The sequence below is a fragment of the Rana temporaria genome, chromosome 5 (assembly GCF_905171775.1).
Source record: "Rana temporaria chromosome 5, aRanTem1.1, whole genome shotgun sequence".
NCBI lineage: Eukaryota > Metazoa > Chordata > Amphibia > Anura > Ranidae > Rana > Rana temporaria.
This window is the reverse complement of record NC_053493.1, coordinates 254,859,986-254,883,510: the sequence shown is the minus strand read 5'-3', so window position 1 is coordinate 254,883,510 and position 23,525 is coordinate 254,859,986. Positions and strand designations below refer to the sequence as shown.

General features: G+C 43.8%; 1 protein-coding gene across 1 annotated transcript in view; it reads left to right on the top strand.

Annotated features, from left to right (window-relative positions):
• Positions 1-1,717: 1,717 nt before the first annotated feature.
• LOC120940733 (regulator of G-protein signaling 9-binding protein B-like) overlaps positions 1,718-23,525 on the top strand; it is a 42,701-nt gene continuing 20,893 nt past the window's right edge. The window contains exons 1-2 of the mRNA XM_040353749.1: positions 1,718-1,904; positions 6,018-6,327. Coding sequence (XP_040209683.1) covers positions 1,809-1,904; positions 6,018-6,327 — 406 coding nt within the window. The 5' untranslated portion in view covers positions 1,718-1,808. The remainder of the gene's footprint in view (positions 1,905-6,017; positions 6,328-23,525) is intronic.

Below are 23,525 nucleotides of genomic sequence, written 5' to 3'. Positions count from 1 at the left end.
CGGGGAAGCCGTGTTTACACACGGCTCTCCCCATTCTTCAGCTCCGGGGACCGATCGCGGGTCTCCAGCGGCAATCAGGTCCGCTGGTCCCGTGGTCCCTTCGGACCGGGTCGCGGGAGGACGTACCTGTACGTACATGTGCCCAGCCGTGCCATTCTGCCGACATATATGTGCAGGAGGCGGTCCTTAAGTGGTTAAGGATCCTTTCACACGGGGCGGATCAGTAATGATCTGCCCCGTGAACCTCCGCTTGCTCAGCGGGGATCGCTCCGTTGATCCCCGCTGAGCCGGCGGATGACAGGGCGGTCCCCGCACACTGTGCAGGGACCGCCCTGTCTTTTCTCTGCTCTCCCCTGTGGGGGGATCGGATGAACACGGACCGCCTGTCCGTGTTCACCCGATCTGATCCGCCAAACGGATGGAAAAGTAGGTTTTTCCTCCTTCACACTTTGGCGGATCGGAGCGGGTCGGATGGCAGCGGGCATGTCACCGCTGACATCCGTGGCCCCATAGAGGATCACGGAGCGCCCGTTCAGGTCCGCCAAAAAAACTGGCGGGTGGACCGTTTAGGAAAGAGTATGAAAGAGCCCTAAGTGTCACTGACTAGGACTGTGTAGTAGACATCTCAAGACTGGAAATGCTTAGGATATGGCCCCATAGTGGGTTGATGAGGACCCGCTATGGCTGTAAGACACAGGTTATTACTGTATGCATGTGGTGTGGGATTAGGCTGGATTCTTTAGAGCAGGGGTCTCCAAAATTTCTAAGCAAAGGGCCAGTTTACTGTCCTTCAGGGTTTAGGGGGGCCAGTGGAAGTAGAAAATGCCCCAGGCTTGGTGGTCAGTGGGAGTAAAAAAAATTACACAGCACACGTGTGGTTAGGAGGAGGAGGACTAGTGCCCCATCATTGGTATAAGAGGAATAGTGTCCCATTGTTGGTGTCAAAGAAATAAATAGTGCCCCATCGTTGATGTCAGTGGAAGGAATAGTGCCCAATTGTGGGTGTAAATGGGAGGAATAGTGCCCCATCCCTGGCTTCAGTGGGAGAAATAGTGCCCCAACTTTGGTGTCAGTGGAATGAATAATTGCCTATCATTGGTGTCAGAGGAGGAATTTTTGCTTCAACATTGGTGTCAATGGGAGGAATAATACCCCATTGTTGGTGTCAGAGGGAGGAATAGTGCCTCGTATCTGTGGGAGAAATAGTGTCCCAACTCCCAAGGGCTGGGTAAAGGTAGGCAATGGGCCACATCTGGCCCTTGGGCCGCAATTAAGAGACCACTGCTTTAGAGGTTAGGCAGAAAGGATAATTTTACATTAATTTGCATTTGTCCTCTAAAACAATATTCTACATTTAATTACAGCAGACTAATTCTAGTTCTCCAAATTTTAGTCTCCTTTTTTAATTAGTTTTCCAGAAGACATGGAAAACATATTTTGTATTTCTGAATTTAGAGACTGGAGCATAAGAATTCCTCCAGAGCTAAGAGTGTAAGATAAAGAGCTTACAAAGGCCTTGTCATTTCACACAGGGTTAGGACCTCCTTTCATAATCCCTCGGATTACTTCTCAGCACTCTTCTTGTTAATGTTTGTTTCGGTGGTGAATTCAGGAACGCTTCTCCTACAATTTATTTTTCTGTGTTTTATGGGTGAACATTTACTAAACCATACTCTTCAATGGATTAAAGAGTGAATTTGCATTTCTTCAAATGCTAAACTTAAGTGCTGAAGATCAAGAACAACATGTAGCTTGATAGACTGCAGAGATCTTAACTTTGGAGGCTTCTCGGGGAAAAAGAAGCCCAAATGCCTATCCAAAATAACAAGGTAGGCAATGAAGCATGCATAAACTCCCAGAAAGTCAGAGAAGAATGCTCCGCAGTGGTGGAAGGACTGAATAAGGTACATATTCTTAACTGATTTACCAATACTAGGGTCAAATTTACCATAAGCAATGTGTTGTGGATAGCTGAATTTTTGCAAGCCATATTAAATACAGCTAATAAGGTAAATATCAGTGCATTTTTGTTTGTTTTTTAATTATTTTATTTTTCTTCTTATTCATATCTAAAATCACCTCTATAAATCATTCTGTTTAATGCTGATATATTTGTAGAATACTGTGCAGCCATTTTGCATTCTATTAATTGTGCTTCCCTTACTGCTGAAAGTCATTGCAAGGATATGTACTGCATACTGATGGGGATTCATGGAAGTGGAGAGTGTAGTAGGATAAGAATAGCTATAGTAGGATTATGTGTGTAGGTGTAAGACTGCAGGGAGCATCAGTTTCACTGCATGAAGTTTAAGAATATATTGCAAGCACAGACAAATATTTGCTCTTTTTTGCTTTGATTTTACTGAATGGCAAAATCAATATATCATTATATTATGTGACTGTTGCTATATAAATACATCTATGACTGTGTCATCAACACGTGCTTCATTGTGTTTAATAAAGGGTTGACTTATCTAGCTATACAAGAAAAGAGATGCCAACTTTCCAAAAGTAGCTGTGACAGTGCCACGTTTCGGACCTCAGATCTTGTGTTCCTGGACTATGTCCCGGATCACAGGGGGTTGATTTACTAAAACTGGAGAGTGCAAAATCTGGTGCAGCTCTGCATAGAAACCAATCAACTTCCAGATTTTTTGTCAAAGATTTCCTGAACAAGCTGAAGTTAGAAGCTGATCGGCTACCATGCACAGCTGCACCAGATTTTCCACTCTCCAGTTTTAGTAAATCAACCCCAGTGTCACCCTTTTTTAAAGTGGAACTATACTCACCACTATTCTCTCGTACACTGCTGCGTTCTGGAGCTCTGTGCCAGTCACTGACATCTTCAGCCAGTCGGCTCCTGAGTACCATTCTTTGCCCATTTTCATTGGCTGGTCCGAAATCATGTCACCCCCTCGCATGTGCCTGTGCAGTTTAGTAAAGAAGGTGTACAGGCAGGTAAAGATAGCATGTCTCTTCTGCATTCTAAGTCCTGTCTGTTTACAATTTTTTTTTGTTCACTAAAGTTCCACTTTAAGTTACTGCACATGTGCAGTATCTCAATTGAGCATTCATTATGGTGATTGGGGACTGTAAGGGGGAAGTCCCTGCATAACTAGAGACACGTTTTGGACAGGCCTTTTCAGTAAGTGAACTATACACTTATGCCGCGTACACACGATTGTAAATTCCAACAAGAAAACCATGGATTTTTATCGGACTGAATTTTGGTGTTGCATACACACGATCACACAAATGTTGTCTGAAATTCTGACCGCCAAGAACGCAGTGACGTTCAACACTACAACGAGCCGAGAAAAATTAAGTTCAATGATTCCAAACATGCGTCAAATTGATTTTGAGCATGCATGTTGGATTTGCATACAGACGATCGGAATTTCTGACAAGAACTTTTCCCGTCTGAAAATTTGAGAACCAGCTCTCAGATTTTTGCGGTCGGAAATTCCGACAGAAAATGTCCGATGGAGCCTACACACGGTCGGAATTTCCAATCAAAAGCTCACATAGAACTTTTCTTGTCGGAAATTCCGATCGTGTGTATGCGGAATTAGTATGAAGTATGCAATAAACACTTGATCTGTGCTTTAAAAAGACTTATTTATGAACTCAAGGGATATTCTATTTTTAAAATTTAGATTGGGTCAGCTTGGTTAATTGTAATTGTCAATATATCACACCCGAAGGGCTTCAGGTGAGTCTCAAAATCAGTAGTAGTCTGTGAGGCCTCGTACACACCATCGAACATGTCCGTTGAAAACGGTCCGCGGACCGTTTTCATCGGACATGTCCGCTCGGAGATTTCGGTCTGATGGCTGTACACACCATCAAACCGAAATCCCAGCGGACAGACAGCGCGGTGACGTGGCGGTGACGTTGACGCCGCCACGTCACCAAACCAGGAAGTAAAATACTTCCACGCATGCGTCGAATCCATTCGACGCATGCGGGAAATATCTGTCCGCTGGTTAGGTGTACTAACCAGCGGACATGTCGGACGGACGGGTTTCCAGCCGACAAGTTTTAAAGCATGCTTTAAAACTTGTCTGCAGGAAAAACCTGTCTGCTAGGCTGTGCACACGGTCGGATCGGTCCGCTGAAACTGGTCCGCGGACCAGTTTCAGCAGACATGTTCGATCGTGTGTACAGGGCCTGAAACATACAAGGAAGTGCTTTCCTGTTCCAGCAGTGCTGGAGTGACTTCCCCTCTGGTACAGTGAAGACAAAGAGAAAATGTTATATATTTTTAAATTATTATAAGGCATTCTTTGATTGGACAAGGTGGACAGAGGGGGCCAATGACATTACGATCTATCCTTGTCCAATCACAAAAACACTTTGTATTAATTGAAAAGAATACAAAACGTTTTTAGAATGGAGGAGGTGCCATGCCAAGTGACTCTTCGCCTTGGCTGTACCAGACGGGAAGTGCTCCAAAACCACCAGAGCAGGAAAATGCAACCTTTGGATGTAACATATTGAGAAATAAAGATAACCAAACCGGCCCAATGTATATTTGAAAAAATTATTATTCAAAAAATTCTTCTGTCGGGCTGCCATTGACAATAAAGGACAGGCGGTCATGCAAACCTGATCCAATCCAATCAAGGCGAGCAATGGCCGTCAGGCCTCTATAGATAAACAGTTACACAATGTCACCGTACATCTATAGTCTGTAGAGGAAGAAGAGGAAAGTGTGCTGTAGATACCTCCTGCATTTGCTTATTGTTGGTAAACAAAGATGATCGAGTAAGGTTTTCTAACGCTTTCAGTCACTTCTACCCCTGTAAAGCCTTGGTGCCCATGGTGACCACTGAATAGACATTATTTTGTGAGTCTGGCAAAAAATGGCACAACAAACCAAAAGGTACAAAATGCCAACAGTCTTTTTTGTAGAACAGTGCGAATTTTCTTTGGAACAAATAGTGACTATTGAGAACAGACATTTTCAATAAAATATTGGAGAGGCTGAGCAGGTATATGGCTTAAACTGCCCCTTAGCTTTCATTATTTCATGGCATTTAACAGTAGTTGTTTTAAATTGGTTTATCGCTGTTGTTTTTGCAGCATATTAAAGTGGTTCCAAAGTCTGTTTTCTACCTTAATGCATTCACTGCATTAAAGTAAAAAATGCCTCACTAAATGTCCACCACCCCCTAAACACTTACCTGACTCCTCTCATTGATCCTGCACTGTCCCGACTACAGCAACATTCTTCTCTCTTCCTGGTTTCACAGGAGACACTGAGGGCAGTGGAGTCATAGGCTCCTTTTACTGTCAGGGAAACTCCTGTAAGGTGGAAGTGGGGGGGGGCGTGGCTTACTGGTGCTGTGTGTCTATGGAGTGTCAGGAGTGCACCCTCAAGGGTGCCCTCATAGCACATGGCCTGCTACAGGGGCACCTGCAGGAAGAAGGACAGAATAGCACTGGCAGGGGAATGCCAAATAATTATTAAGGTACCGCTCTGTGTAATATCATTGCACAGAACAGGTAAGTTTAACCTCTTTTTTTTTTTTTTTTTTTTTTAATGGCCTTTAATATAAATGCCTGGAAATGCGTTATACATCATGTAACAGGTGATTTTTTTTTTTTGTTTCATATTTTTTTACCCTTTTATAATCCATGATGGTTTACTGAACTTACATCCAGGAATTGCCTGATTTGTTCATAAGACTGATGACTTATGGTAATTTTGTACTCAGTAAATGCTTTATTTTGCCCTTTTAAAATAAAGTGGCAGAGCATATTTGAACCACTCACCCTTCATGCTGTTCAATTGCATAAGGTTGTCACAGAGTTTAAACCAACTTCGGTAATAGTACCTCGAAGATGGACAGTAGTTTACTAGGAGGTGGCAGGGAGCAGGGTCTTTGCTAAGATATTTTTTCTACAAATTACAAGTTTTTGAAAATGTTACTGTTGATTGACTGTTATTTTCTGCAAGTATAAAAGCTATCATTTTATATTCTCTTTGTTTTTGTGTATGTATTGATGGGAAGGTGGTGGCATGCTACAGACACTTGGCAGTCTCTGTTGGAGGCTCCTCCGACAGTAAACGTCTTCGTGATGAATTGAGACGCACCCGAGAAAGGGCCCAAGAGCTGGCACTAAGCAACAGGAACACAATTACAGCTGCCCTTCGGGATAAACAACTGAGCAAAGAAGACCGCATGGAGTTAGAGAGCCTGTGGGTCCAGTTTTCCAGTTGCTTGGAGCATTTCCACACTGACATGTGTAAGGTGTATGAGCTAGGCCTGTCTGTTCCCCTCTCTGCAAACAATCAGCCAGCGATACAGACTGGTGCTACAGGTAAGAAGAAATGTATAGTGTTAATATATAGAAGGATAAAAATTAAATGTTCTTTAGGGCTAGTTTACACTTGCTTCTAAACATGGCTTTGGACACGCTTTGTTAAAACTCTCTGAACGCCAGTTAAAGCTCCTGTCACTAAATAAAATGGTTAGCTTACAGTCCTGTTTACAACTTGCTTTTGCTTGGTGCTTCGATTAAGATTTGATGGGGCTTTGATGAGCCTTTGGTGGAGCTTTGGTGTGGCTTCATGGGGCTTAATGCGAGCTTTGCCATAGACTTTTATGGAGGCTTTGAAGATGTTTTGAAGCACCACTAAAGTTACATGGGGTATAATTTTTGAAGCGAAGCCGAAGCAAAGCTAAGCAAAAGCAAGGTGTAAACAGGACTGTACGCTAACCATTTTATTTAGTGACAGGAGCTTTGACTGGTGTTCAGAGAGCTGAGAGATAACAAGAAAGGCAGTGAAATAGATATAGCAACAATGGACACCTAGTGACAATAGATCCACCCCAGCAACAATGAACTCCCAACAACCAGCATCAGTAGACCCTCCAGCAGACAGCAACATAAGATCCCTCTCTCAACAGTAGATCCCTCCCAAAAACTATTGACTCCCTGCAACATACGACTCACCCCAAGCAGCAATAGATTCCCCACTAACAACAATAAACCTTCCCAGCAACAATAGACTCCCCTGCAAAAATAGATCCTTTCCAGCAACAATAGATTCCACACCAGCCAGCATCAATAGACCCTCCAGCAGCCACCAAGAAAGACCCCTCCCTCAACAGTAGATCCCTACTAGCAACGATTGACCCCCCCCCAGCAACATAAGACCTACTCCCAACAATAATAGATCCCCCACGAGCAACAGACGACCTCCACAGCAACAACAGAAACCCTTCCTATGAAAAAATAGATCCTGTCCCTCAGAAGTTTGCCCCCCCCCCTCCTCCTTCCTCCACCTCCGGGCCAATTAGGAAGCGCAGTATTTGTAGCTGATCACTTAACAAAAATTTCATAGGGGCCTAGAACTCCTCTTTAACCATTTGCTGGGAAATTACTGTGGCAGGCGCAACACTATAAAGTGCCTCATGCGCTGTGGCATTAGAAGAATGGTGATATCTCTGACTTTTCAGTCCAACAAGACTGTCTATTACTCTGAAAATTCCTCTATTTCCGTTCTATGGAAGCAGTAGGTTTAAAGAGCACACCAAATGCTTAAAAATAACTTCTTTATTAACTTCACTTTTCTTCATAGATAACACTGCTGCTTTGCAGCAGACAGTCCATGTACAAACACGTGTTGAATAAGTATCACAAAATGGTGGTTCAAATATTCAATCTTGTCATTCAATATAAAATGGTGGATATATTTCTTTCTTCAGTATTTATACTCTCTCTCTCTCTCTCTCTCTCTCTCTCTCTCTCTCTCTCTCTCTCTCTCTCTCTCTCTCTCTCTCTCTCTCTCTCTCTAAGTTATCAAAGCATTCTTGGATTTCTCTGAAAGTTATAACTGTGGTTTGCAACTTGGTTTGCAGTGTTGCTTTAGTTCGGTTACCTTGTTAAAGTGGATGGATGGATGTGACTTAGTTCGTTCTAGTGCAGTTAGGGCGGTTAGATGACTTTGTTTGATGGCTTAGTTTGGATGACTTAATGTGGCTGAGTTTGGTGGAACTACAAATGAACACACAACTAGATCAGTATTCAGTTTTGATCACACTATGTACAATAAGAACATATATAACTGTGTAACATACCTATTTAGGCCCTTGCTTCCATAAAACTGAACTCTGTATGTCTGCTCTGCTCTCTTTCTCCATGTGGAATGAATGCAGCACATGTACAGTACTAGGAACCTCCCAGACAGAATGGATGCAAAGGTGTCTGTGATAGGTCAATACTCTGCTCAATGTGAGATTAGCTGTGATTGACCAAGGCTACTGATGAGTCACAAGAGCTTAACTCTATGCTCTCTGGCATGGAATCTACTGTGTAATTTGAGCTTACCTTCACTGTCACACAAATAAACGATTCTAAGGCCGAGTACTCACGAGCAAACATGTCCGTTCGAAATGTCCGACGGGCTGTTTCCGGCGTACAAGGCTGTTTTTTCATTTGGCCCGCTGGCTTGTACACACCAGCGGACGATATTTCCCTGCGGACCTGAACGCGTGCACGTAATCCACGTTTGACGTCACTATAAAGGGAAAGGCCAAAGTCAATGGCGACGCCCTCTGTTCCGCTTTTGCTAGTTACGGCTTTGCTCGTGTTAGTGAAGGTTTGGTTAGAGCTGATTCGCGCTTCTCGGTCTCCAGGCTTTAGCAGGTAGTATTTTCTCGTTCAGTGCGTGTGCTTGTGGGTACGTAGTTGGCATTCGGGTACAGGCGTGCAGTTCGTTCTGCTTAGCAGATTCGTACTGTGCGTTCGTATCTGTGTGTCGTGCGTTCTTTGCAGGTACCGCTGGATTTGATTGTGCTTTCTGTTGGAGTGTGTTCTTGACTGACCAGCCGGCCGGTTTGAAGCCATGATGGAGCAGCAGCGTCAATTTTCGCGAGTTGGTGCTGTTTATGGGATGGCTGCTGGATATGTTCATTATTCCAGTACTTTGGCCAGAAACAGGGGGCGGAGGCGTTTCTGGACCAAGAATTGGTTGCGCCAGCGTGACCAGTTCTCACATATGCCTCTGCTTAGGGAACTCCAGGAGAATAATCCTAATGACTATAGGAATTTTCTCCGCATGACGGACCCCGTATTCAACAGTCTGCTGGAACTTCTGTCCCCCTATATCACGAGGCAGGACACTGTGATGCGCCAAGCCATCACGGCCGAGCAGAGGCTTATTGCCACGTTGCGGTACCTGGCGACTGGGAGGAGCCTGCAGGACCTCAAGTTCTCAACAGGCATCTCTCCGCAGGCGCTTGGGGTCATCATACCGGACACATGTGCTGCCATCATTAAAGTTATGCACGAGGAGTATATGAAGGTAAGTTTCCTCATTTTAACCTCACAATGTGTCTTTAATAATGTGGCAAACTAACTTTTTATTTTATTTCCCAGATATGCTGTGTGTTTAACTAACGTTCCCTTTTCTCCCTATGCATGTTGATATCAGCTTTTACATGTTCTTTTTATTTTGGCCTACCTGCATATTTGGATCTTACCCAATATTAACCTGTCCAGCATGCTATCTTCGGGCCAACCCCCACCTTGCCACTATTTTTTTTTTTTTTTTGTTTTCTAAAAACAGTTTAAACACCCCCCACCCCCCCTTCAAAGTGTTTTTGTCCCCATCAGAGGGCTGGGGAGTCTCTTATTAATTAAGTGGGCCTATATATTTGTGCCCCGAAATTCTCCCTTCATAATTTGAAAATGCTATTTTAAAAATGTAAAGTTGCACAAGGATGCTTGTAGGATTATGTTTGCAATGTTTATGTGCCAAAGTACTAAATCTCTTTTTTTGTTTGTCCCCACAGCTACCCTCCACACCACAGGAATGGCAGTCTGTGGCTTCCCAATTTGCCGAGCGGTGGGATTTTCCTAACTGCGGTGGAGCAATAGATGGGAAACACGTCCGCATTGTGCCCCCACCCCACTCGGGGTCCTACTATTATAATTACAAGGGTTATCATAGTATCGTGTTGATGGCGGTGGTGTCGGCACAGTATGAGTTTCTATATGTGGACGTGGGGAAGAACGGCCGGATGTCAGATGGGGGAGTGTTCGCACGGACTGATTTCTATGATCGTCTCCAAACTGGTGGTCTGGCATTGCCACCAGATGAAGATAATGTGGAAGGACTTCCGTTTGTGTTCCTAGCGGACGAGGCTTTCGGCCTTGGACCTCACCTAATGCGGCCTTTTCCCCAGAGGACCCTCACCTCAGAGAGGAGTGTGTTCAATTTTCGGTTGTCCAGGGCTCGGAGGGTAGTCGAGAATGCCTTTGGGATCCTCAGCAACCGGTTCCGCCTGTTCCTGACATCGATACATTTGGCGGAATATAAATTGAACACCATTATATTTGCCTGCTGCATTTTGCACAATTTTCTACGCAGGCACTCCCAGACGTACCTAGCCTCCATGGGCTCTGAGGCAGGACTACCCTCAGAGAACATTCCTGGCCTGGACACTGGTCGCGCTGGCTTGGCCCCCCAATCTGCTCGTGAGGTACGCGACAAATATGTTGAGTACTTCATGGGTCGGGGGGCCATTGCTATGCCAGATCATATTTCTTTCTAATTCGGCCCCCAAAGAAAGGAATAATCTCACAACTAATAAATAATTAGACCATTGGACTTTATACAGTTGTTTGTCATTACTGCTTTTTCTCTATTTTTCTGTCTTCCAGGTTATCTCCAAAAATAGTGCACTTCTAGTGCCAAATTTACTTACTCAGATGTATTAACTAACCACATTTGCACATTATTCACTCATCTACTAACTGGGTATTCAGTCTAGAAATAAGAAGCCACTCATTTTTCTGCTTTTGATGTCTCATTATTTTTTTTTTATTTTAGTCATTTTTTAACAAGAAATGTTTATTTTTAGGCAGAAAACATTTCCTGCAAATTCTTGAGACAAAATATTGGCTTTTAATTATTTATTTTTTTGTCTTTATTGACAGTGATTAGCAATAATAATGATCGAAACACAATGTAAGAATAATTTCACTGAAACTATACGCAAAAATTTTTTGGCTTTGTATTTGTTTGTGTCTAATTTTTTCAACAAGATTTTAACACAACACAATAATTTTTAGTTTTTTTACTAAAATTAGTAAACTTCTTTCTTTAGGTGAGATTTCTTGTTCGTTTTGTGATCTGAAACTGGAAACATTTACAAACCAAAAAAGATCAACACCAAACAAAAATTAAAAAAAAGAACAGCAGTCAGTCATATGGATGGTGTGCTTTCACACTGGAACACGCCAAAATTTCTAAATGCACACATTCAGTGAAAACTCGCCAAATGTCATTGGTTAAACAGACAAATGGCCACATGTGCTATCTGACATCATGGGTGATCAATGTCTGTGTTTTGTGGGAGCAAACCCTTCCTCTCAACTACTTGAGGATCGAGGAGGGGTTTGTACCCACAAAGCACAGACAATAGATAGTCTGTGATGGCAGATAGCACATATTGGCACACTGTGTGTGCATTTAGAAATTTTGGCGTATTATAAAGTACAAAAATTAAAAAGGGTTTTGTGGGCGGGGGATGGGCGGGGGATGGGCTTCTGTGGTTCAGTCTTTGACACGGCCCATCATGTCAATGATATTTTTGTAATTTTGTTCGATGACTAGCATCCTTTGTCGCATGTTCTCCATTTCCGTGCTACACTCTGAAATGACATTTCGCACATTCTGCTCCATGACTAGCATCCTTTCCCGCATAATGTCCATTTCCGTGCTGCACTCCATTAGTTGCTGTACAATTATAGAAGCACTTGCACGTGAAAAATGGGCTACTCCATCTTCATCCCCTAAAAAGAAACAAATTGGCATTCAAAATATGTAAATAATTTCCAGCCTATCTGCATATGTTTGGCCCTATTAATATAGGGGTGACACTGACCTGATGGCCTGATAATTTCCACATCCCCAATTTCTTCATCTTCTATCACTCCTCCTTCTTCCACCACCTCCCCATCATCTTCTATCACTCCTCCTTCTTCCACCACCTCCCCATCATCTTCGACTCCTCCTTCATCCATCAATCCACCTTCTTGCAATTCGCCAAATTGTTCTTCCGCCACTTGCCCTTCATCTGATATAAATTCTAAGTCCAAAATAACTTCTTCCTCCTCTCTTCCTTCCTCCTTTCTTCCTTCCTCTTCTCCTTCCACATCCTCTTCTCCTTCCACATCCTCCTCTCTTCCTTCCCCAGCCTCCTCTCTTCCTTCCCCAGCCTCCTCCTGCTCAACATGTGGAGGTGTTTGATTTTCCGGGTGTCTGGCCCTCTCTGCCTCCTCCAATTGCTGGCGTCTTCTTTCCCCTATAAGAAATAATAAAAAACAAAAGGTATACTCATCAGCACACAGATATTGTATATCATAAATCGCACACATTGCATAGACGATACATTTATGATGATTTTTGGTTGTTTATTCTTTCAGAAATCCTCCATTTTTGGCGTAGTTCTAGGCCAAGCTCTGATCCTGCCCCTTTTTTGCAAAGAAGTGACACAAATGGATGTCCCCCCAAAACATTAATTCTCGTCGACCCTCCAAATAAATATACTTTGATTATTGAGACACAGGTGCTTTGCATTTCCAGATGTTAAAACATCAGCTTTATTTGCATTTTGGAGAATGAATCTTGTTTGCCTGTCACATTCACTCAATTTAATTTCTGTGATTTTGCTATTCAACAATGTTGGAAAACCAAGTTTGGGGCCAGTCAGCCATGTCCAGGTGTGTTGTTCCTGGAGTAACGTCACATTTTTGCTAAACAATGTCATATTACGCGTGTTTACTATTTCTCTAAATTTGTTTAAGGTTGTTATTTGACATAAACACAATACAGTATCTACACGTGTTCAAAAGTACAAGCAGGCCAAGGAGGCAGATGTGAAAAAATACATGTCAACACATTATTGCAGACATTCCCCCCCCCCTTAAATAATATGGACTTACTTTTACGCAGAATTTTGAGTATCTTCTTCATGTGATGTGGCTCCCTCAATTTTAAATCGGACCAACGCTTCCGTAGTTGCTCCTTTGACCTGGTGACACCAAACATTCTCCTCATTCTCCTTGCCACCTTGTCCATTATGTGTGACTTCCTACGGTTCGGTGTTTTGTAGGGCCCACATTCACCATCATAATCCTTCCTCCTCATGATGTAAACCAACTCCACCATTTCTTCGAACGCCATATTAGTGGCTTTATATCTTTTAGGCCTGGATCGGGACGGTCCTGCCTCTGTCCCTTCACTTGCGCCATGAGAGCTCCGTGCCCGCTCGTGTGACATCGCCATCTTTCCTTCCCACAGAGATTAGGGGCGTGGAAACGAGGAAATGTCCCGTCAGGGGCGGAGATGAGGGCGGGGATTATTGCATATGCGGAGTGTCGCGAATGCCAACAACGTATTGACGTAGGTTACGCGGAGAATATTTGCGCGATTCCAGAACCTACACAGTTAACGCCATATTTACTTTTTCAATTGATTAGGGGCATGGCAAAGGTGACGAGGGCGGCGTTTCATACATACGCGGAGTGGATAAAAGGCGCTTGACGTGATTACGTAGGTTACGTGTTAATTCAGCGAGCGGAAGAAACGAGGATTGTGAGAGAGGCAGGTAAGAAATTTAAACATGGGATCAGCAGCGGGCTCTAAAATGTAGAGCAATGGGATGGGGGTTTGGTCTGTTGGTTGCACAGTTTTATTAAGCTATTATGTCTCTTGGATACCAGAATGTGATTTTCGTACCCAAATGCTTTTGTAGACATCACAAAATAGAGAGGTCAAAAATGCTGTGACTCATTATCAATTATGTAGGGTGTATTCAGATCAGGCCAAGTATTGTTCTGTGTTGGTTGGACAGAGGTCATTAGGAAGTTTCTTTCATGTAATCAATGCTGAGGGGCAGGATATCTACACATGCAATAGTGCCTTGATGAATGCTGTCATTTGTAATAATTGTGTATGGTTGTAGATTTATATTATTTCCTGCAATGTAACCAAAGGGGCGGCATGTATAAAAAAAATGTTAGCTAAAACCAACCAATGGGGCAGAGCTGGCCAGCATTTTCTAAACAAGAGACACTGTGTTTGTATTTCTATATAGGTACTACTTTTTAAACAACATATTCTATCAATGTAAATGCTGAGGCTTTTTTTAATTGTGTTTTTGGTTTCTTTTCATTTTTTCAATCTAGAATAAAAAAAAGTAAATCATAACTTCACAATGGATCTCCTGCAGAGCCAAGACATTATCCAGCATTTGCTGGATAAATTTAGGGAAATGCCCATCCTGTGGGATTCAAAGCAGGACCATTACCACAATAAGGACGTACGAGCGGCAGCACTTGAACAGCTAGCAGCATACATGAGAACATGGGTGCCAGAATGCAGTGCCAACATGGTGAAGGATAAACTTGCCAACCTCAGGGGCACATATAGGAGAGCGTACAAAGCTCACCAAAAGCAGCTAAGATCTGGAGCAGCAGCAAGACCACCAAAGGAACCCAAGCTGTGGTATTACAACCAAATGTCATTTTTGCGGGATCAACTGGAAGGCAGGCCATCAATGTCAAGTCTGAATCCCAACCTTCCCTCCACGCTACCTCCCAGCGGGACTTCCCCAGATCACCACAGCCCTGCAGAGTCGGATGAAGAGGGCCTGGCTGACAGAGAGGCAGATCTGCGCCTCTACGATGATGAGGTATAGTAGTTTCATAACTATTTATGTAATAATCTTAATTATTGTTTGATTCTTGACTTGATATTGGTTAATAAAATACAAGCTGGGAAGTAAAAATCTAAAATTGTGGGCAAACAAATAGGTGTCAGGGATGACAACTGCAGGGGTCAGAGGGTGAGTCTGTTTTCAAGTTTAAATTCAAGGCAAAAAATAAGATTCAAGCATGAAAATGTGAGTGAGTATATTCCTAAATATATTACAACATGTCCCTTTTTTTTACACAGGAAGAAGAGACCAGCCAGGAGGTGGCAGATCCTCTCCTCACTGTCAGCCAGGACGAAGGGGTCAGTGGCAGCCAGGAGGAGGCCGGGCCCAGTGGCGTTCAGCAGCTCCCCAGGACAAGCACCACCAGCCAGGCTCCTCCCCTTTATATTAGGCCACCAGGCCGTAAGAAGAAATTGGGGGCAGTGGAGGAAGCCAGCCTGAAAATGATTCAGGAGGCGAGTGCCATCATGAGGGCCCCCCTCAACCCCACTGAGGCCTACAGTGCCTCCGTGGCACATGACCTGAATCAAGGCACGGAGGAGCAGAGGCAACTGGCAAAGGGCGTGATCAACCAGGCCCTTTGGTGGATGCAGAGGGAGCTGCTGACCCCAGACACTGGGCTATGTGACCCGGCCCGGCTTGCTGAACACCATTCTCCTGCTGCCACATCATCCCCACCTGCAAGGGCCCAGGGAAGACCCGCTGGAAGGCAGCCTGGAAGGAAGGTTGCAAGGAAGAGGAGACGTTGATGCCCTGCCTTCCATTTGATCCCCCACAAATGGCATCTTGTTTGGACTACCACAGCTTGGGTTCCTTTGGTTATGTGCTGCTGCTTCAGATTTTATTTTGTGTGCTTCCTGAGGTTGGCTAGTTTATCCTTCACCATGTTTCAAATGCAAGTTTGCATGTATGTTGCTAGCTGTTCAAGTGCTGCCATTCTGTTTTTGTTCCTTTTTATCATTTGCTAAAATAAAAGCCTTTTTGTTGATTTGAAAAACGTGCCTATTGTTTGTAATACTGTGGGTATTATTTTAGGCATCAAACATTACAAACAAATAAAATGTTTAATCTAAAATATTCACTAACTCATGTGGGGGGGGGGGGGGTCATTTTGTGTGCCAACATGGTAGACAATTTAAACAACCTTCAAAAAAATCCTGTTAAATATACAAACAAAAGCTAAATCAAAACTATTTCCTATTAAAATATTCTAAATGGTGACATAACTATAAACACCTAAAGAAAGTGGGAAAGATAACCATTAAACATTAAAAGCAAAAAATTTGAAATGTGGAGGACCACTAAAAATATGATACGTCGGGCCAATAAAAGTTTGCAAAAATCTTACTACATCACAGCTAACAAATGTCACTTTTCAGTATGGAACAACTCAGTTGAAATAACATGAGCTAAATAACTGATTAGTTATAGCAAGAGAAGAATGAATAAAACGACGGCATCAAGCGTTGGTTATTGTGTGTTTTGCTTCAGTGTTCTATTGCTAGAATTAATCTTTCTATTGACGAATGTGCCATATCCCAAACAAACGTGAGTTTTACCTGAACGAGCGCTCCCGTGGCCTCATTTAGTCTGAGCATGCGCGGGGTTTTTGTACGTTGGTTTTGTGTACTCACCACCAAACATGTACGTTCGGACAGGATTTGAGCGGACGGTTTTAAAACAAGTTTGGAAATAAATGTCTGCTGAAAAACGGCCCGGCGGGCAAATGTACGGTGAAATTCTGTACGCTCGTAACTACACACGACCAAACATGTATGCTGAAACTGGTCCGCGGGCCAGTTTCAGCAAACATGTTTGGTCGTGAGTATGGGGCCTTAAAGGCATATTTTTTCTTTTGCCTCTGTGAACACAACATAGAACTACTATATGACATTCAAGCATAAAATCACAGTGAATAACTTTGCTTTGTCTCTCACATATAAACATGTGCACTACATTTAGGTTCTTAGCAGGTTTTGCTGTATATACATGTAGGTTCTATTAGCTACCTAGGACAGGTTCTAGCTGGCCAGCTACAATTACATATCTGTATGTCATTCTGCTTCAAGTGGTTGTATCAGGGTGATGCCCGCAGCTTCAAGCATCACCCGGTACAGTTTTTTAGAGCCAACAGTCAGATTTCTTGTGATAACTGATGCAGCTAATGAGCTCAATCATTATCCCAAGCAGAGGGAGGAAAAGTCACCCCCCCCCCCCCATCACCTTCCGCTGCTCTGCCTGGGCCCTCCCACCCACTGGAGGCCCAAACAAAGCTGAAAGGTCTCAGGTATATGTAGAAACCCGGTAGCGATGTTGCAACGCCACTTCCTGTTTACTGGAGCCTTAAGCCCCCATTCACACCTAGGCGTTTTGTCGCCTGTAGTGAGACGCCGCAGCAGCCCCGAGACGCTGGAGGGATGAAAACACATTGCCCTCTATGGAGATGGTTCACATCTCCGTGCCGAACGCCGAACGCCGTACGCCTGCCGCCTGAAAAAAAGTCCCGGACCTTTTTTTCAGGCGGCTTTCGGCGTTCGGCATAGGAGATGTGAACCATCTCCATAGAGGGGTGAGTCTGCATTCACAATCGCGGTATTTTGTCGCCGCAAATCGCGGTACAAAATGCTGCAATTTGTCACCGCAATTCGCGGGACAAAACGCCGCGATTTTGTACGCCTAGGTGTGAATGCAGCCTTTAGGCATTAATTTAAAATAAATGTCAGCATTCTAGCACTAGACCTCCTCTGTAACTGTAAACTGGTGAAATGTTTAAAGCGAGTATTTTAAATGATTCTTACTCTAAATTCCTATGCTCTTCCCACTTTGCACCCGAGCAGTCTGGGCCTCTCCTGAGAGCAGACTGATCCTCCTGCAGGACTTCCCCCCCCACCCGGCTTCTTTCCTTTTTTCCCCTTTCTTTCTATCCTGACCCTTATTTCCTTATCTCTTTCCTCCTTTTTGCAACCAGGGATCATGCCTATGGCTGCCCTTGGTCTCCCTTGCTTTAGGGTGACACTGGTCCCCGGATTTAGGGCTACCACCTATTGACAAGCGGTCATCCACGCAACATCAAATTTTTCTGTATGTCTCTACCAAATGTTCACCCCGACCTGTACCGGGGGTATCCAATGGACCTATTCTTCAGGGTCTCTGCTAAAATATATATATATAATGTTTGGGGGTTCTAGGTCATTTTCTAGCAAAAAATACTGATTTAACTTGTAAGCAACAAGTGTCAGAAAAAGTCTTGGTCCTTAAGTGGTTAAACAATACAACTTTAAAAATTATATTTTTCAGGACAGGTAAACATAAAATGTTCCAGATAATATTATTTATTTTTTTCTTTCAATAAGTTTTTATTGAGATTTTCAATAAGGTTACAGCAATTTCATAGCAATAAGCACAACGTATGCATCTAGAGGAAGTTAATAACATTTGGCAGTAATAGCAGAAATTAATAAGAAGATCATAAAAACCGATCCCGGGGGGGGGGGGGGGGGAATCAGGGAATGGAACAGTCTGAAAAGCAGATTAATATGAGAATATATGAGAACCGTCAGACTGATAATGTCAAAATCCTTAAATAAAGGGACCAGTCCCTAGTCTGGTCTGGGACTCTAACCCTCAACACCCCTCTTGGGAACCTGCTGCGCTAAGCGCTAGGTCCCAGACCCCTCCCACCCACCGCCCCCAGCCCACACTTCTCACACCAGTGTGGGCAGGGTGAGTTAAACCACTCATGGGTAATAAAATGAGTTCCCCCAAGAAAGAACATAAAAAATAAAAAACAAATAAAAAGTAATGATATCTTAGAACCATAACCCGACAAAATATGCATAAGTAGGTAATAAGTAAGATTAACATCAACAGGGATAGCTAAAGAGGTAAAGGAGGAAGGACAGAAGAAAAGAAAGAAGTGGGAAAGGGGGTAAGGTGAGGAGGGGGAGTATACTGCTTAACAAGAAACAATCGACCACATAAGTCTATGCAGGTCCAGGGGTAAGGGGAATGCCAACATAGTCAGCCCAAGGAGCCCAAGTCTCACAAAACACTACTGAGGAGTCATTTAGTATACTGGATAATTTTTCTTGGACCATAATCCAGGAGACTTTCTGTTTGACTACCGAAACAAGCGGCCTGGGCTGTTTCCAAGATTTGGCAATTGCGATCTTGGTGCCCAGTAAAATAAAATGTATTAGCTTTTGTGTAGATCTAGAGAGATTTGGAATATGAGCGTTCAGGAGGGCGATTTTGGGGGTTCTAGGGATCCGGCATCCAGTCACTTTGAAAATCATATTAACAATAGATCTCCAAAATGGGCGAATTCTAGGACATTCCCACCATATGTGGGCCATGGTGCCCCGCAGCTGACACCCCCGAAAACAGAGGGGATCCGCATTAGGGAACATGGCGGCCAGTCTGGATGGGGTAAGGTACCATCTGGTGATGACTTTAACACTTGCCTCCATTAAGGAGACTCCTTGAATGCCCCGAAATGATCTGAAGAAAGTTTTGTGCCAAGTCTCCAAGCTAATGTTACATTGAAAGTCAGATTCCCAAGCTAACATATATGATGTTTTATCAGTAGGGTGAGTGAGGGCCGAGTAGATCACCGAGATGCCTCCCCTCCGCCCATCGGCCTGTCCGCACCAAATTTCATAAGCAGTGAAGTCAGGCGGAAGGGGTCTGGACTTCCAGATGCTATGCAAGAACTCCGAAATTTGCCTAAAGTGTTCCCTCTCCGAATCAGGAAGCTTTAGGGTATGAATGCAGTAGTCCTGAGAGATGGGACCACTAGAAGTAAAGTATTGTCCTATCCGATATAGTCCCTTATCCATCCACCACTTAAACTCTGAGGGACGTAGACCAGGTGGAAAATCAGTGTTATTAAATATATGAGCTAAAGGACGGGTAGAAGATGTTAGACAGGTGTTGTGCCTTAGGCGATCCCATAAGGCAAAAGACTGGGACAATATTGGGGAAAGAATAGATGGACGGGATCTGACAGGGGACCAAAGGAGATAATCCAGGGAAGCAGAGGGAATAGCTAGCTGTTCTATATGGACCCAATCCGGTACATTAAGTCTGGAGTATAAGGTGGAAAATTGTGCCATTCTGGCCGAAAGAAAGTATTTATGAAGGTCGGGCAGGCCCAGACCCCCTTTACTTCTATGGCGATACAGTGTGTCCTGTGGTATTCGATGGCCCGAAGGACCCCATACAAACCTAAGTAATTTACTTTGGAAAGATTTTAGGTGATTTCTTATTATTGGGACAGGAAGAGAGCGGAAGAAATAGAGAATTCTAGGGAGCAGGGTCATTTTAATAGAGTTGATTCTTCCTAGCCATGAGAGGTTAAACTTAGACCACCTAGTGAGATCAGCCTCTAATTTTTTAAATAAGGGGGGATAATTAAGGTTGTAAAGAGCCTCCGTCTTAGCTGCAAGGGCAACTCCCAGGTACTGAATTGAGGAATCGCTCCAACTGAAATTAAAAGATTGTTTAAGGTTCTCTACTAATTCAGAGGATAAAGATATATTAAGTGCCTGTGATTTGGAAAAATTAACCGAAAGGCCCGATAATTTGGAAAATTTGTCTAGAATACGGCATAAGTTAGGAAGGGTGGAAATAGGGGAGGTCAAAAACAGCAAAATGTCATCCGCAAAAAGGGCGCATTTGTGAGTTTGATCTCCACATTGGACTCCTAAGATATTGGGATCCTGACGTACAGCAATTGCCAGAGTTTCAATAGCAATGGCGAAAATTAGGGGAGACAGGGGACAGCCCTGTCTAGTGCCCCTACCAATTCTAATGGGTGCGGAGTAATGGCCTTTAATCCTAACCAGCGCTCTAGGGTTCGCATAAAGGGCCCGAATAATTCCCATGAATCGTGTCCCAAAACCCCAAGATTCAAGTATTCTGAAGATATAGGGCCAGGAAACAGAGTCAAAGGCCTTCTGTAGGTCCAGTGACAACAAAAATCCCCTCTGGGGAATCCCTCCCGTCCAATTGGTCCGTAATATCGATACCAGATCTATTGCTCGTCTAATTTGGTCTGGACCTTGTCTGCCGGGTATAAACCCCACTTGGTCCTTGTGGATATACTGCCCAATGAACCCTGCTAATCTATTGGCTAAAACTTTAGTGAGAACCTTGAGATCATTATTAATCAGGGAGATCGGACGATAGTTAGTGATGTCTTCTGGGTTTTTGTCCGGTTTGGGAATTACTGTTATAAAGGCTGTGTTGATCTGGGAATCAAAAGGGTCTCCCCTGGCTTTTGAGTTAAAAAACCTGGTCATGTGCGGTGCCAGAATGTCCGAAAAAGCTTTGTAGTAGGGAATAGATAGGCCATCCGGCCCCGGGGCTGACCCAGTGCGGAGACCCTTGATTACCACCAACACCTCCTCAGTAGTTATAGGAGAGTCCATCAGGTCTCTGTGAGCTGTAGACAGGGTGGGTATAGGGAGTCCTTCCAAGAATTGTGATGTTAAATCGGTAGAAGAGAGGGTGTGGGGTTCGTAAAGACGTGAATAGAAGCCATGGAAAGCATCTAATATCTTGGTTGGGTTGGTAGATGAAGTGTGTCCTCCTATGTTAATTTTAGGCATGGGAAGAAGTTTGGATTTAGGGGTAAGTTTGGACGCAAGAAGGGGGCCAATTCTGTCTGCCTGGGTGTAGAATTTGTGTTTACTCCACCGGATTGATTTTTCAGCCTGGGTTGTAAGAGCGAGATTAAGGGCTAATCTAGCGTTGTCTATCATAGATGAGGGAACTCCGGAGGGGTTCTGTTTGTGCCTGGCCTTAATAGAGAAATATTCAATTTCCAATTTTGCTATTTCAGCAGCCCTGTCCCGTTTTAGTCGCGTGGAGATCTGAATGAGCCTCCCCTGATAAAAGCTTTGTGGGCTGCCCAAAGCGTTTCTTCAGAAACTTCCCCTGTGTCATTAAGGTGAAAGTATTCCACAAGAGCTTCGCCTATTTCAGTGATTCTAGCTGGGTCAGACAGCAAGGACTCATTCAGCCTCCAGAACGTGCGCGAACCCTCCTGGACCCCTAACTTGAGAGATATGATTACCAAGGAGTGGTCAGATAAAACAGAATCCCTGATGGAGGCAGACAGAACGGCCGGGAGAGTGGTAGAGGGAGTAAGGATATGGTCTATACGGGCATATGTGAGATGTGGATGAGAAAAATGAGTGTAATCTCTTTTAGATGGGTTGAGTTCTCTCCAAGTATCGGCTAAGCCATGGTCATGTAAAACTTTAGCAAATTTAAGACTTTCTCTTGTCGGGTGTGTTAGTCCAGACCCAGGCGGTTTAGTTTTGTCTAGCCCCTGATCCAGAGCTGTATTGGAGTCTCCTCCAAAAACTATGGTTCCCTCCAATTCAGGGGATAGAGTGTCGAGCATTGTTTTTAAAAATTTAGCCTGTCCTCTATTAGGGGTATAATAAGATACAAAAGAGAATAATTGAGCCCCTATCTTGCCTTTCACCAACAGAAATCTCCCGTCTGGATCAGTGATATCAGATAATTTGACAAAGGCGCATTTCTTTGAAAATAAAATTGCCACCCCCTTGGTTTTGTTTTCGGCGCTAGCTAAACAGAACTGAGGGAAATGTGTATGAAGAAAAGTAGGACTATATCGGATAGGAAAATGAGTCTCTTGCAGCATGACAATATCAAGATGCAATGATTTGTAGTGGTCCATCACCTTTCTCCGTTTGATCGGAGAGTTTATGCCCTGAACATTATGGGAGGCAATGCGGAGGTTCAAATCTAACGTGCTAGCCATGAAGCAAGTAGTCAGCATCTCGGCTAAGGCGACCCCCACTCACCCTTAGCATTCTCGGGTCCCGGAAGAATCTGGTTCGAAAAGTTATCACAGTCCCAAGGGCTGTACCCCTAAGGGTAGTTCGAAGGAATGAAGAACCTGTAAGCATAACAAATATTAGGCACATTTGTGGATAAATAAGGATTATAGGGAAAGATGAGGGAGGACAGGAAAGGATAGAAGTAATAAGATCTCCCTGAAGTGAAAAACAAAGCGCCGGGGGGGAGAAACCCCGATCGCCGAGAATATCAAAACCATTGTCAGCTCCTCCGAAATCGGAGCGAGCCGTCCACCCCTCGGAAACCATAAGGTGTCCAAAGGCTGGCTGGAGGCGCATAAGGTCCAGGCCGGGACCGGGCGCCCAGAGAAAAAAGTATTGACCTGAAAGATAATTGAACGGTACACGTCAATAAAAAAGACCACTTTTTAGAAAAGAGGTGTTCCCAAGCAGCCACCCCGAGCACCCACCACCCCAAAAGCAGGGCGAGGGGAACCCGTGCCGACCACCAGAGGACACCAATGTCGGAACAGCATCAGTCCACTATAAGCATATAATGACCTAAATGGATAAAATAGAAAAAAGGCAACTTGAGGAACCCGATTGAAAAAAGAAGGGTGAGCCTAGCTGTGTCGCTGAAGTTTAAGGTAGTTGAAAAAGGTAAAAATATAAAAAAATAAAAAAAAGCAACCGGACCATAAGATTTTAGGATAAAACAGAAAAAAGGTTGCAAAAATATCCAAAAAGAAAATCCAATCGGCCTGCTCAGCCTAGCCAATGCCCAACGATGAGGCATACAGGAACAGACAGTTTTAACCGGAAAATCACCAGTTCAGGTAGCTCCATTGTCCCTTGCTTTTTTGTTCTTGTTCTTCTGTCACAGGGGAGATGGAGGGCTGGTAGGGATAGCGCGTTTGCGAGAACTTTGGCCAACATTGGAAGTGTCCATTTCAGC